The following is a 19,523-nucleotide window of genomic DNA, read 5'->3' on the forward strand; positions in this document are numbered from 1 at the left end:
ACCTTAAGGAGTAAGTGCTAAATAAAAAGGGACCAATTCAGAAGTTTTTGTTTTCTTGTTTGTTTGTTTTAATAGTGCTGCCCTCCTGTTTTGGGAGACGACAGTTCGAGAGTCAAGATTCTTTATTCCTTATGTCTCATTATGCAAGTATAAGAGAGTAAATTTCTTGTGTTTCAGCCCCTCAACCCTGCAGCAACGGTAGTAATAAAAATAACAACAAAACAGAACAAAAAAGCAGTAATGATAATAAATAGTGTGCGGTGTATGTAAGGTGCTGTGTGTGGGTCTGTGTGTGACTGTGTGTGTGTAGGCCCAGCCTTAATAAATGTGCATCGTATGTGTGTGTAGTTGTTTGCATATTTGTGTGTGCCAAGCTACATCTGTGTGTGTGTGTGTGTGTGTGTGTGTGTGTGTGTGTGTGTGTGTGTGTGTGTGTGTGTGTGTGTGTGTGTGTGTGTGTGTAAACTGACGATCCGCTGAAGACCATAGGTCAGCACCAGTCAGTCCGGCACCAGGCTTAGTGTCGTTAATGTTCTTTGTTCAAAAGCCTGGTTGCTTGGTGGAAAAAGCTGTTTCGGAGCCTACTGGTCCGGGCTTTGAGGCTGCGGTACCGCTTGCCTGACGGTAGCAGCTGGAACAGTCCATGGTTGGGGGGGCTGGGGTCTTTGATAATCCTACAGGCTTTGCTGACACAACGTCCATTGTATATGTCCTGGATGGAGTGAAACTCGCATCCACTGATGTCCTGGGCCGTCCGCACAACCCTCTGCAGGGTTTTGCGGTTGTGGGCAGTACAGTTCCCATGCCAGGCGGTGATGCATCCAGTTAGGATGCTCTCGGTTGTGCCTCTGTAGAAGGCCCGTAGAATTTTGGGCCCCATGCTGAACTTCCTCGGTCGCCTGAGGTGAAAGAAACGTTGCTGTGCCTTTTCCACCACATGGCTGGTGTGTTCATCCCAGGTGAGGTCCTCGGTAATGTGGACACCTGAGGAACTTGAAGCTCTTGACCCTCTCTCTACAGCAGTCCAGTTGATGGTGATGGGGTCCAGCCCCCCCCCCTCCGTTCTTCCTGTAGTCCACAATCAACTCCTCGGTTTTGTCCACGTTGAGAGAGAGGTTACTCTTCTGGCACCACTTTATTAGATTGTTGACCTCTCCCCTGTATGCCGTCTCATTTCTCACTTCTCAACAGGTGTAATTTCATCAAGTCTATGGCAGTTTCATCTTGACTCTGATGGATACCTGCGGACTTTATTATTCAGTGTACACAACGTGGCTCTAAAGAGAAGGACTTGCAATACTTACTAGGCATAAAATGTAAAAAAAAAGTCTATGACAAATCTAATTAAAGTGCCGAGGAGGGAGTTTGTGATCGTATTGACGAGTTGAAAAAAAAAACCAATAAAAAGAAACCCAGTAAAATATTGTCTTTCCACACAAGCGACTCATCGATATGTTTGGTACCCACACAGCACGGAAAAGCTGAAACATTAGTTGTTTTTTTTTTGCATTTAAGGGAAATCAAACGGTTACACAAGACATGAGTCTTGTCTCAGTCACCTCTTGTGTCCCATCTAGTCATCGTGTAATCAGCTGGATGACAATACCGCTGTCAGGACGGAACGTTTGGAGACAGGAAGCAAGTCTGGAAGGTTTACAGTGGAAAAATAGCTCATTATCGTGTGTGTGTGCGCGCGCGCGCGCGTGCCTGCCCATAAACCCACTGAACACGTTGTGTCATCAAAATGAGGTTTGTGACTCACGCTGAGCTGAGTGTTGAGAGAATGGACATGAATCCGAAAGCGGGCTGAAATGCTGATGTGGGCTTCTGCGCATCCACTCATTCAAAAAAAAAGAAGAAAAAAAAAAGTTCACGCGCAATTCCCGTCTGCCATTCAAGAAAACACGCGGCGGACACAAGAGAAGTGTTGTGTTAATCTGAACGGCACGGGGCAAAGAAAACGACACGACTTGCTCACATTCCGTCAGGATCTTATTCAAGCCAAATTTGTAAAATGTGAACGAGCCTGTTAAACCCTCGTTTGCGCATCTTTTGTCAAACCAGAGTTTACCCCAAGGCGTATATATACATCATGGGATGCAGTGGATGCAAATAGCGGGACCGGTTCAGATAACATCCAAAATTCCGAATCTCAAATCACTGACTCATAAAATACACCTAGAAAAAAAAATGTCATCGAAAACTTGCTGTAAAACCGCCAAGTGCGTATCCCTGGAATGAGTGAGGAATACAAGTATTTGCCTGCGCCCCAGTGCGATGAAAGGGGGACGTGCCCGTGCCGTGGTTTGTTTGTCAGGGGTGCGTGTAGTGCTGCGAGCGTGTGAGGAAACTCCACGTGCGTGTGGTTAAAAAAAAGCGCAAGCGCCGCAGCGCTTCTCAAAACGCTCGCAGGCTGGTGACGCTGTCAGACGCTTTTCAACCCGAGTAAAGCAAACTTATCCAACCCGATCCGGTCACTACATTACATCACATGCAGGGACGAGAAATAAGTCACTCGAGCAGACACTGCGCAAAGCGCCAACTCCAGATTTGTGCCCATGTGACGCGCCACGGCACGATGAGGAACGCTGCCCCCGTCAAGGTGGAGCGTGCCTCATTCGCTCCATGGCTCGCCACTAATAGCAAAATCGTTGAAGTGCCTGTTTACTTGTTGTTTGGACTGTGTGTGGGGGTTTTTTTTGTTCACCACACTTTCCTTCTCGACGTGGTGACGCCGAAATGAATGTGGAAACTATTTTAAATATTGCGCGAAAAAAAACCCCCCGTAAACGCCTTTTGGCGCCTCTCTCTTTCCGTAGACGCGGAAGTGACGGTTCGCAACGAGCCTGGACCGGCGTGACATTCAGCGGGTCGTATGACGTCCCGTGTTGGGGGGGGATTGTGTAAAGCACCGCGGCCGCTCTTTTCCCCGACCTACCTACGCGTTGGCAAAATGAGAGTGCTAAAAACAACGCTGACACTGGGGAAAACGCATCTTTTGGCACCGAAGACCGTCACTGTAAAAAAGGTAACGTCATCTGAAGGATTAGACGTGGACCTCGGTTGGGGCGACGCCACAGCGTTACCCCTGCATGTGCGGCCGGGGTGTTCAGCCTTGAGCTCGTTGTGTCGTATAGATAACAAAATAAATAAAAAGCAGGCAGGATAGTGGTCGAAAAGTATCACCCGTCTCCGCTGCCATTTCACAGGTGCTCATCAATAGCTGTCGGACGTGTTCCTCCGGCATCTTTCCCAATGAGAGGATCCGCAACATTGGGATCTCTGCTCACATCGACTCGGGGAAGACCACCCTGACTGAGCGCGTCCTGTATTACACAGGCCGGATAGCAGAGATCCATGAGGTCGGTACAGGTGTGTGTGTGTGTGTGTGTGTGTGTGTGTGTGTGTGTGTGTGTGTGTTAGCCCTGTGATGACCTGGTGGTCTGTCCAGGGTGTCTCTCCGCGGTTTGGATAATGGATGGACGGATGGTACAGGGATATGCTTCATCTTTTCTCGTTTGTGATCTGTATGTTTGTGTGTGCATGAGAGAGAGAGAGCATTATCTATTCTGGACGGTCGTCTGCTTGCATTTTGCATTGATCCTCTTTGAGTTTTGAATTGTTTTCTTCGTTCATCAGGGCTTTATCTCTGTCTCTGTTCTACCCGTCGTTCACTCTCTGTAACACGCAAACTGTGCAATGAGGCAATTCCCCTTGTCTGTAGGTGAAGGGGAAGGATGGTGTCGGGGCCACCATGGACTCCATGGAGCTGGAGAGACAGAGAGGCATCACAATCCAGTCAGCTGCCACATACACCGTGTGGAAAAATCACAACATCAACATCATCGACACACCAGGTACTGTGGACGAGACCATGGCAGATGAATAAATTGTACATCACCACAGTTGCTGGGGAACCCTGGTGGTAGAGAAATAGAACTAAAAAGGTAACGGGCACCAAAAGCTATAGAAATAAACGACATCACATCCTGAACAGCAGTGTAGGTGTTAGGTAGTGAGCATGGAGACTACCCTTCAGTTATCCTGCTGAAATACCCTTGAGCAAGACACTTAACCCTTACTATTTCCGGGATCGCTTTTCTACGAATAGCTGACTGTTTACTCTGACTATCCAGAGGAGAAGAAAAAAGCAAAACGAGAATTCTCTCCATGTGCAACAATAAGCCATCCTGTTATAATTTTCAATAAAACTTGACTGTCCTCTTCTTGGATGCACAGGCCATGTGGACTTTACTATTGAGGTGGAGCGAGCGCTGCGCGTGCTGGATGGAGCAGTGTTGGTCCTGTGTTCAGTGGGAGGGGTCCAGTGTCAGACCATGACTGTTAACAGACAGATGAAACGCTACAATGTCCCCTTTCTCACCTTCATCAACAAACTGGACCGCATGGGTGCCGATCCCAATCGAGCACTGCAGCAGATGAGGTATACATGGGGTAGAATAAACCTCTTTTGATGATAATAATAATAATAATAAATCAATCTTATCTAGCGCTTTTTCTAGTACTCAAAGTCGCTTTACAATAAATGGAGTGAAACAAGACGACGGATGAACATAACACAGACATCCAGGGGTTGATGGGAAGGGGTGCTACAAGAGGGAGAAGCGGCAGCCACAGATGACGCCAGCAGTACTCTCCAACTTGGACAGATATAAAGGGAAAGAAAAACAAACATTTTAGTATTTTATTGTTTTGATCACATAAAATGGTGATGTTTAACAATTATAATGGAAGGGAGATTTGAAAGCATAGCACCAATCTGTTGTGATCTTCTCATATTAGTTGACAATGTCAAAGTGTTCTACCACAAACTTCAACACATGCTCAGGCTAAATGGAGATATTGTAGAATATACTGTAGTTTTTCCTTTCCTGTATTTGTTTTCCTCATTTTTCAATAGTTTGCTCATACATAGGCTTGTTTCTCTCTCTTCACCAGAACCAAACTCAACCACAATGCAGCCTATGTGAACATTCCCATTGGTTTGGAGGGAAACATGAGTGGCATCATAGACCTTATAGAGGAGCGCAGCATGTACTTTGAAGGACCCTTTGGGTAAGGAGATTTTCTATAATCATAATGTAGAGGTCGTAAATCATTTGTAAGGAAAAAGTTAAGATAAAAACTGTTAAATACTAAAATTAGGCAATGGCTTTTGCTGGTGCTCTAAAGTACATAAAGTTGATCAAATGTAAACAAGGCCACAGTGGCTAGCAGGTGCAGATTTTTACCAGTACATCGTCTTGTTTTTTCTTCTTCTTTTAAGCCAAAGTAGTTTTTACAATGTAGATTTTCATTGGGAGTGATGAAGAAGGACAGGATTCGGAACGAGTATATTAGAGGGACAGCTCAGGTTGGATGGTTTGGAGACAAAGCAAGAGAGGCAAGAGTGAGATGGCTTGGACGTGTGTGGCGGAGAGATGCTGGGTATATTGGGAGAAGGATGCTGAATATGGAGCTGCCAGGGAAGAGAAAAAGAGGAAGGCCAAAGAGGAGGTTTATGGATGTGGTGAGGGAGAACGTGCAGGTGGCTGGTGTGACAGAGGAAGATGCAGAGGACAGGAAGAAATGGAAACGGATGATCCACTGTGGCGACCCCTAATGGGAGCAGCCACAAGTAGTAGTAGTAGTAGTAGTAGTAGTAGTGGTAATAGTAGTAGTGGTAATAGTAGTAGTGATAGTAGTAATTTTTCCAATGGCCAAGACAGGATGGCTACATACCAAAGTGACTTTGTGAAAATGACACTTTGCAGTCACAAAGAATTGGAGCAGTTTTCAGTGGCCACTGTTCATTTTGAGCTATGATGCATATTGACTAGGGCTGAACGATTTGCAAAAATAATTGCATTTTTTTTAAGACCAATATTGCATTGCGATTTAGTATGTGATTTTTTGTTTCAAAGTTCATTACCTTCTGTGTGATCCACTAAACACAGCAATAAATCATTTTGTAGTATGACCAACACATCGGTCAACATATAAACTGCTCTTTCCTGTAGGCTAGCCCTGTGTGTTATGATGAAATGAGATAAATTGATATGAATAACATAATCTTCATTTAACTATTTAATTGTAAAAAGAAAACCTTCAATCACAGTAGAATATTGGCTGATTGATTTAACTTTAAGGTTTGTAAATATGTCATATAATTATCATGACTTAATTTTTTAATAAAATCTGAAAAAGGAGCAACAAAGCACTGCAGAACAACAGGCCTGGCATGACCATTGATATGAAAAATAAATACAAATCTGACTGATCTCCAGTCACTAACAGTAACAAATCAAACAAAGTAGAGATATACGTTTAAAAACAAAACAATTCTGTGGCTCTACCACTCTAAAAATATTTAGATAACCCAAAGTTGTTGTTATAAAACTGTAATATAGAAACATGTGGATTGCACGTTTTAATAAAATCTAAAAATAAAAATTAACTGTGTGAACATTAATATATGTGGTTCTTGCACAGCCCTGTTGCTGTTGACACTTCCGTAGCATTTTCTGAAAGAAAAAAAAAACTAAATTAAAAAGAAAAAAATTACAATTGGTGTACTTCATACAATATAAAGTTGAGTGTTATTAGGCTATCACACACACACACACACACACAGCTACATTAGAAAATCATTCATTCAGCTATTCTGTTATTTATCTTTCATGGTCTCTTATTTATTTATTTATTTTTATATTCCCCCCCCCCCTTTTTCTCCCCAATTTGTACATGGCCAATTACCCTACTCTTCATGCGTGTACGTGAATCCCACATGGCCAGGTGTTTCCGACCTTCTGATTGATCGAATCAATCAGAAGGTCGATCAATTGCAGAAGGTCGATTAATTGCAAACTTTGCGATTTGAAAATTGCGTTGTATTACATTGTGATGTCGGTTTGAATTCGATTAATCGTTCGGCCCTTATATTGGTTATTCTGCTGTCCCGAAATGCAACAATGTGAAGCTGATGCGTGCTGCTTTTCCCTCTCTACAGTCAAAATATTCGGTATGATGAGATCCCTGCAGACTTCCGTGCTGAGGCCACAGACCGAAGGCAGGAGTTGGTGGAGTGTGTGGCCAACGCTGATGAAACCTTGGGCGAAATGTTCTTAGAGGAAAAGATTCCCACCATCGATGACCTTAAGGTTTGTGAGTGTGGACCAGCTGTGTGTATATATGTGTGAAAGAGAGGGTCAAGAAAACAATGTTTGCAAGACTAATAACAAGTTTCAAGACCCACTTGTCCCTCTTTGCTCCTAAGGCGGCTATTCGCAGGGCAACGGTGCAGCGTCTCTTCAGCCCAGTCCTGGTGGGCACAGCACTGAAAAATAAAGGGGTCCAGCCTCTCCTTGATGCTGCACTGGAGTACTTGCCCAACCCCACAGAAGTCAAAAACTATGCCATCTTCAATGAAGAGTGAGTATGGCCTCTGGTCTTTTCATCAGACATGATTTGACTTTATCATTTAAGTTAAGACGGTGGCGCAGTGGTTAGCGCTGTCGCCTCACAGCAAGAAGGTCCTGGGTTCGAGCGCTGGGGTAGTCCAACCTTGGAGGGGGGGGGGTCGTCCCAGGTCGTCCTCTGTGTGGAGTTTGCATGTTCTCCCCATGTCTGCGTGGGTTTCCTCCAGGTGCTCCAGAGCTCCCACAGTCCAAAGACATGTAGGTCAGGTGAATTGGCCATACTAAATGTCCCTAGGTGTGTGTGTGTGTGTCGGCCCTGTGATGGTCTGGCGGCCTGTCGAGGTTGTCTTCACAACTGCCGCCCAATCGCTGCTGGGATAGGCTCCGGCATCCCCACGACCTTGAGTAGGATAAGTGGTTCGGATAATGGGTGGATGGATTTAAGTTAAGACTTATTGAATAGTTAGGACAAATTGCTCATCCTCATATGTTTGCACTGAAGCGACGTCTCTGTAAATGCAAATGTTTTGTGAGAGGCGCTCAAAGTGAATTTTTTTATTATTCTTTTTTGCACTTATATAATTTGGTTGCTGAATCTATCAGCGACTCCAGTGACACCTCAAAGATTCTGATGGACCCGGCAAGAGACCCCTCAATCCCCTTTGTTAGCCTTGCCTTCAAATTAGAGGTAAGAGAAATAAGACCGAATAAGTCATGAGAAATTATAAAAGTTCTTGAATCCCTCAATATTGCTAAATTGCATTGCTGGAAAGTCTTAATTTAATCGTTGACGTCTCTCTTGATGCCTCTCGATACCAGGCGGGGAGGTTCGGTCAGCTGACATATGTGCGGGTGTACCAGGGCTGTCTGAAGAAGTCCGAGTACATCTACAACACACGTACAAACAAGAGGGTCCGCATACAGAGGCTTGTGCGCCTTCACGCTGACCAGATGGAGGTGAGGATCAGCAAGTAAATGTAAGACCAAAGTCAGAGGTCACTCCATTCATGTTATAAATAGCCAGACAGTGGGGTTGGTCAGAATAGTGATGTTCCCCCTTATGCCTTAGTAAGCTGCATACCAAATAGCCACATCCCCTTTGATAATCGGGAAGTTAGTTTCCATTCTTCTATGGAAATGAGATATGAAACTGACCTCATTCTTCGTTTATGTATAATTTCCGGTAATTAAATGTAGCACTTCTTATTTTTGCCGTTTTTGGATAATTCGCACAGTTGCAGGTTTTGGTTTCAAACAAGGCAAACAAAAATATACTTCCTTTAGTGTCAGTGTTAAGTTTCTCTTCAGTCTATTGAACCCACGCTGACCTCCCTCCATCCTGCCCTCCATTCCCTCTTCTCTGCGGTGTGTTAGGATGTAGATGCGGTGTATGCTGGAGACATTTGTGCTCTGTTTGGAGTTGACTGTGCCAGCGGAGATACTTTCACATCGAGCAGCAATTCTAATCTCTCTATGGTGAGTAACTTACTGTATATATACAGTGTGTGTGTGTGGGTGGGGGGGGACTCATGAAGTAGAACTGTTTAAATTAGAAAATAGCCAGCTTTCTCCACATTTGATCTACAACTACTACTTTCGGCTGCTCCCGTTAGGGGGCGCCACAGCGGATCGTCCGTTTCCATCTCTTCCTGTCCTCTGCATCTTCCTCTATCACACCAGCCACCTGCATGTCCTCCCTCACCACTTCCATAAACCTCCTCTTTGGCCTTCCTCTTCTCCTCTTCCCTGGCAGCTCCATATTCATCATCCTTCTCCCAATATACCCAGCATCTCTCCTCCACACATGTCCAAGCCATCTCAATCTTGCCTCTCTTGCTTTGTCTCCAAACCGTCCACCCTGAGCGGTCCCTCTAATATACCCGTTCCTAATCTTGTCCTTCTTCGTCACTCCCAATGATGTCACTCCACATTTGATCTACAGTTTGAAATGTTCTGCTTCACTTGTTCGAAATTTTCTTCAAGCATGCCTGTTCAAGAAGTCGTGGCAACCACTTCATGTTCAGTCATGTGACCTCATCCGTTGTCCCACAGGAGTCTATTCACGTACCAGAGGCTGTCATTTCCATGTCCATGAAGCCAGTCAACAAGGTAAAATACTGACTTTCCTACATGCGAGGGGTTTATAAAATCAACTTCAGTCACCCAAGTCTATAATATGTCTTGCCTTTCCTTCTCCTGCTTTCAAAACCAGATGGACTTGGATAAGTTCTCCAAAGGTATCAACCGCTTCACCAGGGAAGATCCAACATTCAGAGTCAATTTTGACACAGAGAGCAAGGAAACCATCATATCGGGCATGGGAGAGCTGCATCTGGAGATCTATTCCCAGGTAGGGCGTCGGATAAGGTGTGACTGAGTGGATGCTCTTCTGTAATGAGTAAGGTCTTTTGTGATAACGACTAATTTTGTCCCTTCAAACCGGTAAGGTTGTCTGTTTCAACGGGGATTTGTCCTTGTTTTACAGAGAATGGAGCGGGAGTACAGCTGCCCCTGTCTGATGGGAAAGCCCAAAGTAGCGTTCAGAGAGACAATCACGAGTGCTGTACCGTAAGTACTAATATAAAACCTGCTACCTGCACACAGCACAAAAACAGAGGCAACGACTCCAGTTTAAAGATTTTTTTTTTTTTATCTGTGATACATTTTGCCGTCAGCAATATACTATTGTTTAAGGATGTATATTTCTACATATGGTGAATTTATATACTTTTTTGGTAGTGAAGGCTCGCAACTTTTTTGGTAAGCCAAAAGGTATGTGTGTCACATACGCTTCACAAACCGCAGCAGCAAATCACGGCTTACTCCATGTAGCCACACCCTGAACACATTTACACCCCAAAACTGAAACACAACATGTGAAGCAAGACGATACGTTACAGGCTGGAGGTCGCAGCGTGACAGAGTCGTGCAGTGTGAAACGTTTGCGTGACTACAACTCAATTTGCATTGAGTGGCGGCGCCTCACAGTCACACTTTGGCAGTTCTTCCATCTGCAGGACTTTCACGCCCTCTGGTGGGGACCAGCTGACTAGCAGCTTCCAGTGGCCAATTTCCTGCAACGATACACACATTTCAGACAAAAATCTCATTTGATGGATGTTTTTACCCCGAAATTGTTTGCAGTGGCTGCAGTGGGAATTGAGCCCCTACCCCCGGCAGTGCTAAGTGGCATGCTCCACTGATCTACAGGACCACTGCATGTTCCAAACAGACACCAAATGGTTATTTGAATAACTTGGGACTAACCTGGGAAACCAGGTCGTGCACCAAAACGTGGTAGTTGAACCTCAGCTGGTTGTTCTCAGTTTCCTGAAATGGCAGACAGAGAAACCGCATCTTTCAGTCGGTTCAGCTGGAAAACTTATAAGATGAGCAGAGCTGACCATAATAACTGGGGGAAACTTGGCGAACTTGAAGTAGATCTGATAATGACGTACAAGCGACGTAACATAAAATCAGTTTTCTTAAAGTCACAATCTGCAGTTGATGCGCACAGCAGCTGATCGCCCCGCTTCTGTCGCCCTTCACTTTATTACTTGCGAGTGAGAAAACCGGCCGACGCCATGTTGCCAAGAATTAGCTCCTTTTCTTAAACCAGTTCACAACAGCAACCAGATATGTCTTGTTTCATGTTGTCAGGAGGGCGCTCATGTTGTCGCAGTACTCCACATAACTATGATGTCATTACCTTTAAAACTCTCCGTAGATTTAGTTCTTAAAGGGTACAAGAGACAAATAGACGCACTGTTTGTAAATTGCTCAAAAATGTGTTACTTGAATCGTACTTCTGAAAAAAGAATCTCGAAAGCTTAGGTTTGGCTTCTATTCCCACATTGTTGCACAACATTGTTTTTAGTGAATATCCTCGTATCTGTTGTAAGAAAATCCTTTTATAATTACAGCTATGAATGGCTAATATGAGTCAGCTTTACTTAAAACTCATAATCTACATAGCGATAGTACCTTTTAGACCCAGTCCTTGTGGGATGACTTCAACAACTCACCAGTTGTGTGACGTTGGCCACCTGAGCCATGTTGTACAGCGTGCTTTCGTTGGATTCTTTCAGCATGATGAAACTAGCTGCCACACCCCCCAGGTACCAGAAGGGTTTCATACTCGGGTCAATGTGACCGTCACTATCTGTTGATCAGAATATCAATACGTTGATGTCAATACCAAAACACAAGATATGTGGTTTACAGGTCACAAATATCTAGAGAATTTTGATGATTAGGCGTGCAAGAGGTTTTTTTCCCCCACCCTCTTTTTCTCCCCAATCACACCCGGCCAATTACCCCACTCTTCCGAGCCGTCCCGGTCGCTGATCCACCCCCTCTGCCGATCCAGGGAGGGCTGCAGACTGCCACATGCCTCCACCGATACATGTGGAGTCACCACACACTTCTTTTCACCTGACGGTGAGGAGTTTCACCAGGGGGACGTAGCGCGTGGGAGGATCACGCTATTTCATCCCAGTTCCCCCTCCCCCCCGAACAGGTGCCCCCCGACCGACCGGAGAAGGCGCTAGCGCAGTAACCAGGACACATACCCACATCCGGCTTCCCACCCACCGAAACGGCCAATTGTGTCTGTAGGGACGCCCGACCAAGCCGGAGGTTACACGGGGATTCAAACGGGCGATCCTCGTGTTGGTAGGCAACGGAATATACCGCCGCGCTACCCAGACGCCAGGAGTGCAAGACATTTAATGTTAAATCACAAAGCATCATCTGGAGAATTATATAATCGTACTGTAAGGCCTCGTGTTACTATAACGGCGCTCGTGCTGCGTCTGGGCTGCAATGACGGCCATTTGTGCTGCTTCAGCAATGTTAAAGGAACGCCGCTTTCACTTAAAACAGTGAACACGCACCGATCATGTTGCAACACATAAGCATTTTAAATGCAGATTGTTGTTATCCAAAATCTGCTATTGTGAGTTTAGTAGTACATGCAGAAAGTCTGTGTAGAGTTTGTTTAACTGTACATACCAGGCAAGTTGTGTGCAGTTAATGGAGCATGGCTCATCTTGTACTGCTGGTATAACGCCTCTTCCTGAACCATGGTGTTGATTTTTGACAAGTCACCGCATGAAGCCTGGACCTGGGGTGGTGTCTGACCTTCACCCACTGGGAAGACCACCTCTGCAGAGCATTTCGCTGTAGTCTGCGTGAATCGGGGGAAGAGGGGCAGGGGGGTGAGACGGAAGAGGACAGAGAAGGAGAGGCAGATGTAAAAAGCAAGGAGTGTAGATGGACAGAACGAAGGCAAAAATCAAATTCTGATTATTTTAGAGTCAAGATTTCAGTACACACAATGAACAGTTTACACGCACTGAATTTATGGCACACACAAGTATAGCAGTATGGCTTCACCTCATCTGGGAACATGGCTACTCTTCTGCAATAGTCTTTTCAGCTGCTGCTTCGTAAATAAATGCATGTGTCTTGTCTTTGCAAAAGATGTTAAGTCCAAAAAGTTAGCTGGTACTGCTTTAAGAGCAAGCTTAAATAAAAGCATGTTTCAATGGGCGTTAAATCGACTCCAAAATAGGCCTCTTCACTCGAAACCACTGTTCACAGATACAGCGAAATAGTCTAGATTCAACATTTTAATTTGAAAGTTCGGATAATTTTAATGCGGTTTCAATTAAGAATCACCGCCCATAACCAGTCTAGAATCAAAGTGAGCCTCAGGGAAGCAGGTGTAAAACCCCTATTGTTGGTCGATATCAGCAGAGAAATGACAAGAATAAACACTTAAAAGGTGGCAAAAGAGTGAGAATAAAAGTTAGTTCTAGATTTTAAATAAGTGAAGAACATGCTGCTCCGTTATAAACCCAGATTTAAGCAGCGGTCCTGAAAACTGTTCAGTTTTCTATTGAAGATATTCCACAGTAACTCATCTTAATCCTAAACGGTGTGTGTGTGTGTGTGTGTGTGTGTGTGTGTGTCCTAGTGCATGTGGCATGTTAAACTAGTTCTTACATTGCTCGTCGTCTCCTGCAGCGAGATCTCCAGGTGGTACTTCCTCCCAGAGCCAGCCACCTCCTAAGGGGTCGATCAGAAATTCAAGCACAATTCTATGGACGTGTTCCTCAACATAAACTGTTTAGATCAAGAACAAACAACACCGTGAGACAAAGTGATATCCCCCCTGACCTCTGCATTGGCTTTGTGGACCCTGAGCAGTTCGAAACGCCGGTATGGTGAGCTGTGGCGGGTGTTGAGGTAGTGCTGGACCACTTTGGCTGCCCTCTGAGCATGGTAGTGGCTCGGGTTCAACTCTCCAGTCGCCATCGCATCTGCTTCCAACCCCTCCTCTATCACTGCTCCTCCCTGTTTTCCCCCCAAAAGAAATAAAAGTATAGAAACAAAGGAAAGGGACAATAAACAAGGAAAGTTTGGATCAGGAACCGGTGTAGGGGGTGTAGGGATGGGCTTTCTGCACCAAAAAGGACTTTAACCTTTTCCTATAGGCAGGGTGGGGTGTGCTTATGTTCCGTCTCCCGATAAGGAATGATTTTACATAAGCATGGCATTACGAAATAAACTCTACAAACTGTAAGGAGGGAAAAAAGCAAACTTAGAAGCATGTGACAAGGTGACAAGGTGAAGTTGTAAAGTTGTGTAGCCTATAGCGGTGAATGTTACAAACAGAGACTAAAGTAAGAAAGCGTTCATTGAACAGACAAGGTCATCCTGAGACTCACTTATTTGGAGGGTGGAAAACGGTTGGATTTGCCAGATACACAGACACAGACAGTGCTGCCTCATACGACTGAAAGAATTGCCTTCCACTTTTCCTTATCTCCACTTCCTCAATTCTGTGGAAGGACCGGCCCCTTTTCTTAAAGAGACAGAGCTCAATTTTATTCCCAGTCTTTCAAATAGAAGTAGCCCCCTAAACCAGTGGGGGGGGGGGTTCTCTCTCTCTCTTTTTTGAAAAAAAATTTTTTTATTATTATATTAAAACAAGTGTAATGCCAAAATATGCAACCATCGAAAATTGTGACCATGGTTGTCCTGAACTCACAGAAAGTGCCTCCTCCACAGTTGTCACCAGATGGCGTGCAGGAGGGATGACCACTCTCCCAGATACTTAACCTGACCTCGACCACACCAAACCAAACTCGTATCTAAACTTAACCAGGTGGTGTGGGGAGTTTGAGGTGTCTGCCAGTCCGCTGCAAAAATCTTTTGACCGACCGATCCCCAGTTTTTCAGAATCAGGAACACTTTATGTGTCGTTTCGTTTCATCCACTTGCGCACATGAAATGAAACGAAACGTCGTTTCCCCCCAGCCCACGGCGGTGCAACACAAAGACAAAAAAATATATCCAAAAACTACAAGAACGTGTAGCCAAACTAACACATATATCTAAACTAAACAGAACAAATCACTGTCCAGGAGGACGAACACCAGCCAGGATGACTGTCGGAACTGGCGGTCTGCAAGGTTTGCGAAGCTTAATCGTGGCGACGGTGTTGGACAGTCGTGGATTTTGATCCAACACTGGTCCTCAGTGACCCACAGCACTGCTGAATCACCTATTCTTTAAGGTAGAAGGTTACGTTCCCCTGTTGAGTCAGAACACGCAGCCATGTGATGTGGGAGAGTTTTTAGACCCGACAGAATAGAAAACCTGCTGGACTGTTGGTTCTCCAAGGACTGGTTTGAAAACTGCCGCTCTCAGTGACCTGATGGACTTAAATGGCCATGCGGGTACTCTGACTTCCTTTTAGAGTGATCGCTCAACTTTTACACTTTTAGTTTTGGAATACCCATCTTTGTTAAAATTATATTAAAAGGAATACCATTGCTCATTCATGGTTGTTTTGTCTCGTTGGCGCTTTAGGTTTGACTTCACCCATAAGAAGCAGTCTGGTGGATCTGGGCAGTATGGTAAAGTTATTGGTGTTTTGGAGCCCCTGGAGTCAGAAGACTACACCAAGCTGGAGTTTGAGGACCAGACCATTGGAACTAATGTCCCCAAACAGTTTGTGCCAGCTGTTGAGAAGGTATGAAATTGTTAACACCCCCCTCCAACATAGTTGTGTGGTAAGGAGTTTGAGAAACAGCTGATGTTCTTTAAGATAACATGTCCAGTTTCCCACAAGGCTGAAATCTGAGTCATAGAATGAGCACGTACGTCTTAGATTACACTTCCGTGTAAAATCGTCTTTTCCTTCTACGGCTCCGTTTCACTGCTGTCCTCTGTACAGGGGTTCAGAGACGCTTGTGAGAGAGGGCCCCTGAGCGGACACAAGATCTCCGGCGTTAGGTTCTTGCTGGAAGACGGAGCAAACCACATGGTGGATTCAAATGAAATATCCTTTATTCGTGCAGGAGAGGGCGCTGTTAAACAAGGTGAGTGTCAGATCACTCCCAGCAGTTTACCGCTGTTCCTGGTTTTAACCGTTGTCGGTTTTACTAGTTTTTGCTTTTCCTCTGTGCACGTCAAATTCTTATACACAAGTTAATCTGTGCCAACGTCCCTCCCCACCCCACACGCAGCAATGGAGAAGGCCAACACTGTCATCTTAGAGCCCATCATGTCTGTGGAAATTGTGGCGCCGCAGGAATTTCAGGGAGCCGTCATTGCAGGGGTCAACCGTCGCCACGGTGTCATTACAGGGCAGGATGGGACAGATGGATATTTCACACTGTATGCTGATGTGAGTTTACAACATTCGCACGGTGATGGGTAGCACCATTCGCTTAACCCATCTACGCTCTTTTAGCCAATTGCTCAATTAACCCCATTTTTGACCGGTATCCTATTACCCCCCCCCCCCCCCCCCCCACAGATTCCTCTAAACGATATGTTCGGCTACGCCACAGAGCTGCGCTCCTGTACAGAGGTAAGACGATGAACTAAAGATTGTTCAGTATCATCAAGGCTCAGCGTTTTCGGTTTTTATTTTTCAAAGCCATCCAGCATGTCGAATTTCGCCACAAGAGGACATTGTTACATAACCTCACATGAACAGGAACAACTTTTGGTAACACTTTCTATGAAGCTTGCATCTATAACGCCCTATAAGCATCTATAACGCCCTATAAGTGTATCTATAAGTCATTGTAAGAGTCATTATAACCATGTATATGTCCTCACAACACCTCATAACCACCTTTATGATACATTATGTCAATTTAAAACGGATTTATGCATTATAAATATGTCATCATTAGCCTGTTTATCTGTCAAATGTCATAATGCATCATAGCCAACTTGTTTTGCTGAAGTTTTGTAGAGATGCATGATGAGACTTCAGTGCTATTTCACAGTCTTCAGCCATAACTGTTAGTCATTGTAATACACATGATAGGAAAGTATGGGCGTTATAGATGCAATAAATGCTTATTGGGCGTTATAGACGCAAGCTTCATAGAAAGTGTTACCCAACTTTTGGATCCGTGGAAACATAAAATCCAGGTGAAAATCGGTTTAAAAATCTGGGTATTTTTCGGTGAAAATCGGTAAAAACTGAAAACGCTGAGCCTTGAGTATCATCCAAGTGATGTTTTGCATACTGAGAAGCTCGTGAGGTCCTCTTTGTTAAGTTACAGGCCTGAAGATCTTTTTTTTAATTTATTTATTTTAAAATCTGCCTCTAGGGAAAAGGGGAGTACACCATGGAATATAGCAAATACCAGCCCTGCCTGCCAGCCACACAAGAGGAGATCATCCATAAGTACCTGGAAGCTACAGGCCAGCTACCTGCCAAGAAGAACAAGTGGAAGAGCTGAAAACAGTTGACACACCCCAAACAGCAAACTGGACTCAGGCATGATAAACCTCCCCTATGTGTCCGCACACCCAAACACACACACACACACACACACACACTTCAAGTTATAGTTTGAGGATGACCCTTATTTTCAGAGAATTCAAATACGTTCAGAATTCACAACTCATAATCTTGCATTGTATATATTTGCATTGTATCTTCATGCCTGGTCACTAATCCAGGTAAGACAATCGAAGAAGGTATAATCGGTTCATCTGGATACAGCGTTTATCGACGGATACACCTTCACCGCCGGCGAGCAGGAATGCGAGCAGGAGAGCTGAGCACGTAAGTCTCTTCCTGCCAGTACATAGCCTCTCCAACAGCAAGCCCTATGTAGTGCCTCCTCGTGGCGACACACGGTAACTGGGTACACCTTGGACCCTGGCTGGACTACAAGGGACTCGGAGGAGATCTGGCCTCTAGATGTGCGGTACGCAGGCCCCACCGGTGTGTGGATATTCCCTGATGCCCACGAACCAGCCCCCAGCTATGGGGTAAATAGTGCCACTGCTTAGTGGATACCTCGGGGGAGGAATAGGCTCCAGGAGTAAACCCCTACAGAAAATCAACATCCACAGTGCTGTTGTGTTTTGTTTTTCTTGCCCTTGTGTATCTGTCTAAGTGGGATAGTAAACATGGCCATTGTAACTCTAGTCACACCCATATTTGCATATGAAACTGGTTGTTGGTTTTGGTCGTTATCGGGAATCAGGAGCATTTACTTGTCATTTCATCCCATGCACCTGCGTACGTGAAATGACATGAAATATCAGTTCCCCCAGCCCACAGAAGTGCAACACAAAGACGAAAACACATATATAGAACACATATGTACAAACTCCAAAAAAAAATTACCAAAACACATGTATCCAACATATGCTACTGTGTTGCTTATAAGGGTGGGGATACCTGTAGAGGTCCCTTAGTTGAGCGATGAAACGTATCTGTCGATAAACGATGTATCCAGATGAACTGATTCAACCGTCTTTGATATTTGCGCGATAGTTGTTCCTGAATTTCTCCCTGTATGTCTGGCCCCCATGGAAACATGTAATTTATAATTATTTTCACTCAATTTGCCTCCGCTCTCTGCAGCCAGCATCCTGCAGAAAGATATTACCATGAAGATGTGACGCGAGCTCAGTCTTTGAAGTTGAGTCATTACTGACAATTTTGTACTATGTACAGAATGTTATGATAAATAAAATGTTTCTACTGTCATCTGTATCGTTGTAGTTCGTCGAAATCTGATGCCCATAATTGGATTTTTTTTTGTGTCCCAAGACTCCGAATAAAGCGGTAAGAAGATTTAAGGTACTACAAACAAACAAACAAACAAACACCACTAGCTGAAAACTGGCACCTAGAAGCAGCCTTTCCTGGCCCCACCAACAACGCTAGTTCCTTCTCACCTCTTTGTAGACCTCTGTGTCCTCCGCCGTCTCTGGTAGGCTGTTGGTATGGGCTGACGTGACCAGCGATTCTGATCCAGGCCTGAGTGTCACAGCAGGGCTCCCATCGACCACACTCGGCAAAGCCAGAACAAAGAGGATCCACAGACTCATAGTAGACAATGTCCAGAAAACTTTAGGCATGTAGTAAAACTCTAATGCCAGAGGAGGAGAAGAAGAGAGGAATTGTAGACCACCTCTGATTGCAAGGCACGCAATGAAATGAATCTTCTTCCAGTGGGTAGTTATGCAAGAGAGGGAGGAGGGGAAGGCGAGAGAAGAGGCTGTCCAGACCCAGCTGTCTTTTCGAGTACACTGTGTTTGTCTTTAGCCCAAACACACTGCTTGATTTTATCTGGTTCTGCTCCTTACGTGCTCTGATGCAGATGCCCAGAAATGACTACCCCCTTACAGAGTCCCGACCCTGGCTGAGCAACTGATTATCTCAGCAACACTTCCCATTAAAAGCTCCTCTTGCTGAAGCAAGTGGGGTTGGTATGCTAATTTGGTAAGTTTCCTCCACAGATTGCAAACCTGCAAGTAAATGTTGCAGATGCTCCCCTTCAGTTCGGCCTCCCTTCTTTGCGGTCGATTTCACACAAAACTTGGAGCCATTTCAGACTTTTAATCGGAGGACAACGTTATCAGGAAGGCTTAGCAAACACTGTAAGGGAAATGACTTGGCTGTTCACCACGGCTCTTGGCTTATGTCAGCTGGGTGACTGATAAGGTTAGTTCAGATACTGCGGAGGATGTAATTTTTTTGTCTTGTCAGAGGACACAGAGAACAATAAGGAACAGGAGAACCTTGTTCCTGATAAGGTTGAAGAATCA

The 19,523-nt window shown here is 44.9% G+C and overlaps 2 protein-coding genes across 3 annotated transcripts; one reads left to right on the forward strand and one right to left on the reverse strand.

The window, feature by feature from the left end:
• Positions 1-2,762: 2,762 nt before the first annotated feature.
• gfm1 (G elongation factor, mitochondrial 1) lies at positions 2,763-18,453 on the forward strand. The gene is made up of 18 exons (XM_056283256.1): positions 2,763-3,028; positions 3,210-3,362; positions 3,725-3,857; positions 4,240-4,444; positions 4,960-5,076; positions 7,010-7,160; positions 7,277-7,431; positions 8,022-8,106; positions 8,238-8,375; positions 8,793-8,894; positions 9,471-9,527; positions 9,631-9,768; positions 9,904-9,986; positions 15,300-15,462; positions 15,667-15,811; positions 15,959-16,119; positions 16,252-16,305; positions 17,063-18,453. The coding sequence occupies exons 1-18, from the start codon at positions 2,876-2,878 to the stop codon at positions 17,192-17,194; spliced, it is 2,325 nt and encodes a 774-aa protein (XP_056139231.1). The 5' UTR covers positions 2,763-2,875; the 3' UTR covers positions 17,195-18,453.
• Positions 10,041-18,983, reverse strand: lxn (latexin). Of its 2 annotated transcripts, none has more exons than XM_056283257.1 (7): positions 18,651-18,983; positions 13,602-13,778; positions 13,428-13,490; positions 12,432-12,606; positions 11,444-11,580; positions 10,686-10,748; positions 10,041-10,492 (listed from the first exon to the last, which is right to left on the reverse strand). In XM_056283257.1, the coding sequence occupies exons 1-7, from the start codon at positions 18,831-18,833 to the stop codon at positions 10,376-10,378; spliced, it is 915 nt and encodes a 304-aa protein (XP_056139232.1). In that variant the 5' UTR covers positions 18,834-18,983; the 3' UTR covers positions 10,041-10,375. The 2 variants fall into 2 exon arrangements, with proteins under 2 accessions (XP_056139232.1, XP_056139233.1); XM_056283258.1 differs by lacking the exon at positions 18,651-18,983 and adding an exon at positions 14,153-14,246.
• Positions 18,984-19,523: the final 540 nt, after the last annotated feature.

The sequence above is a fragment of the Lampris incognitus genome, chromosome 7, assembly GCF_029633865.1.
Source record: "Lampris incognitus isolate fLamInc1 chromosome 7, fLamInc1.hap2, whole genome shotgun sequence".
Lineage (NCBI taxonomy): Eukaryota > Metazoa > Chordata > Actinopteri > Lampriformes > Lampridae > Lampris > Lampris incognitus.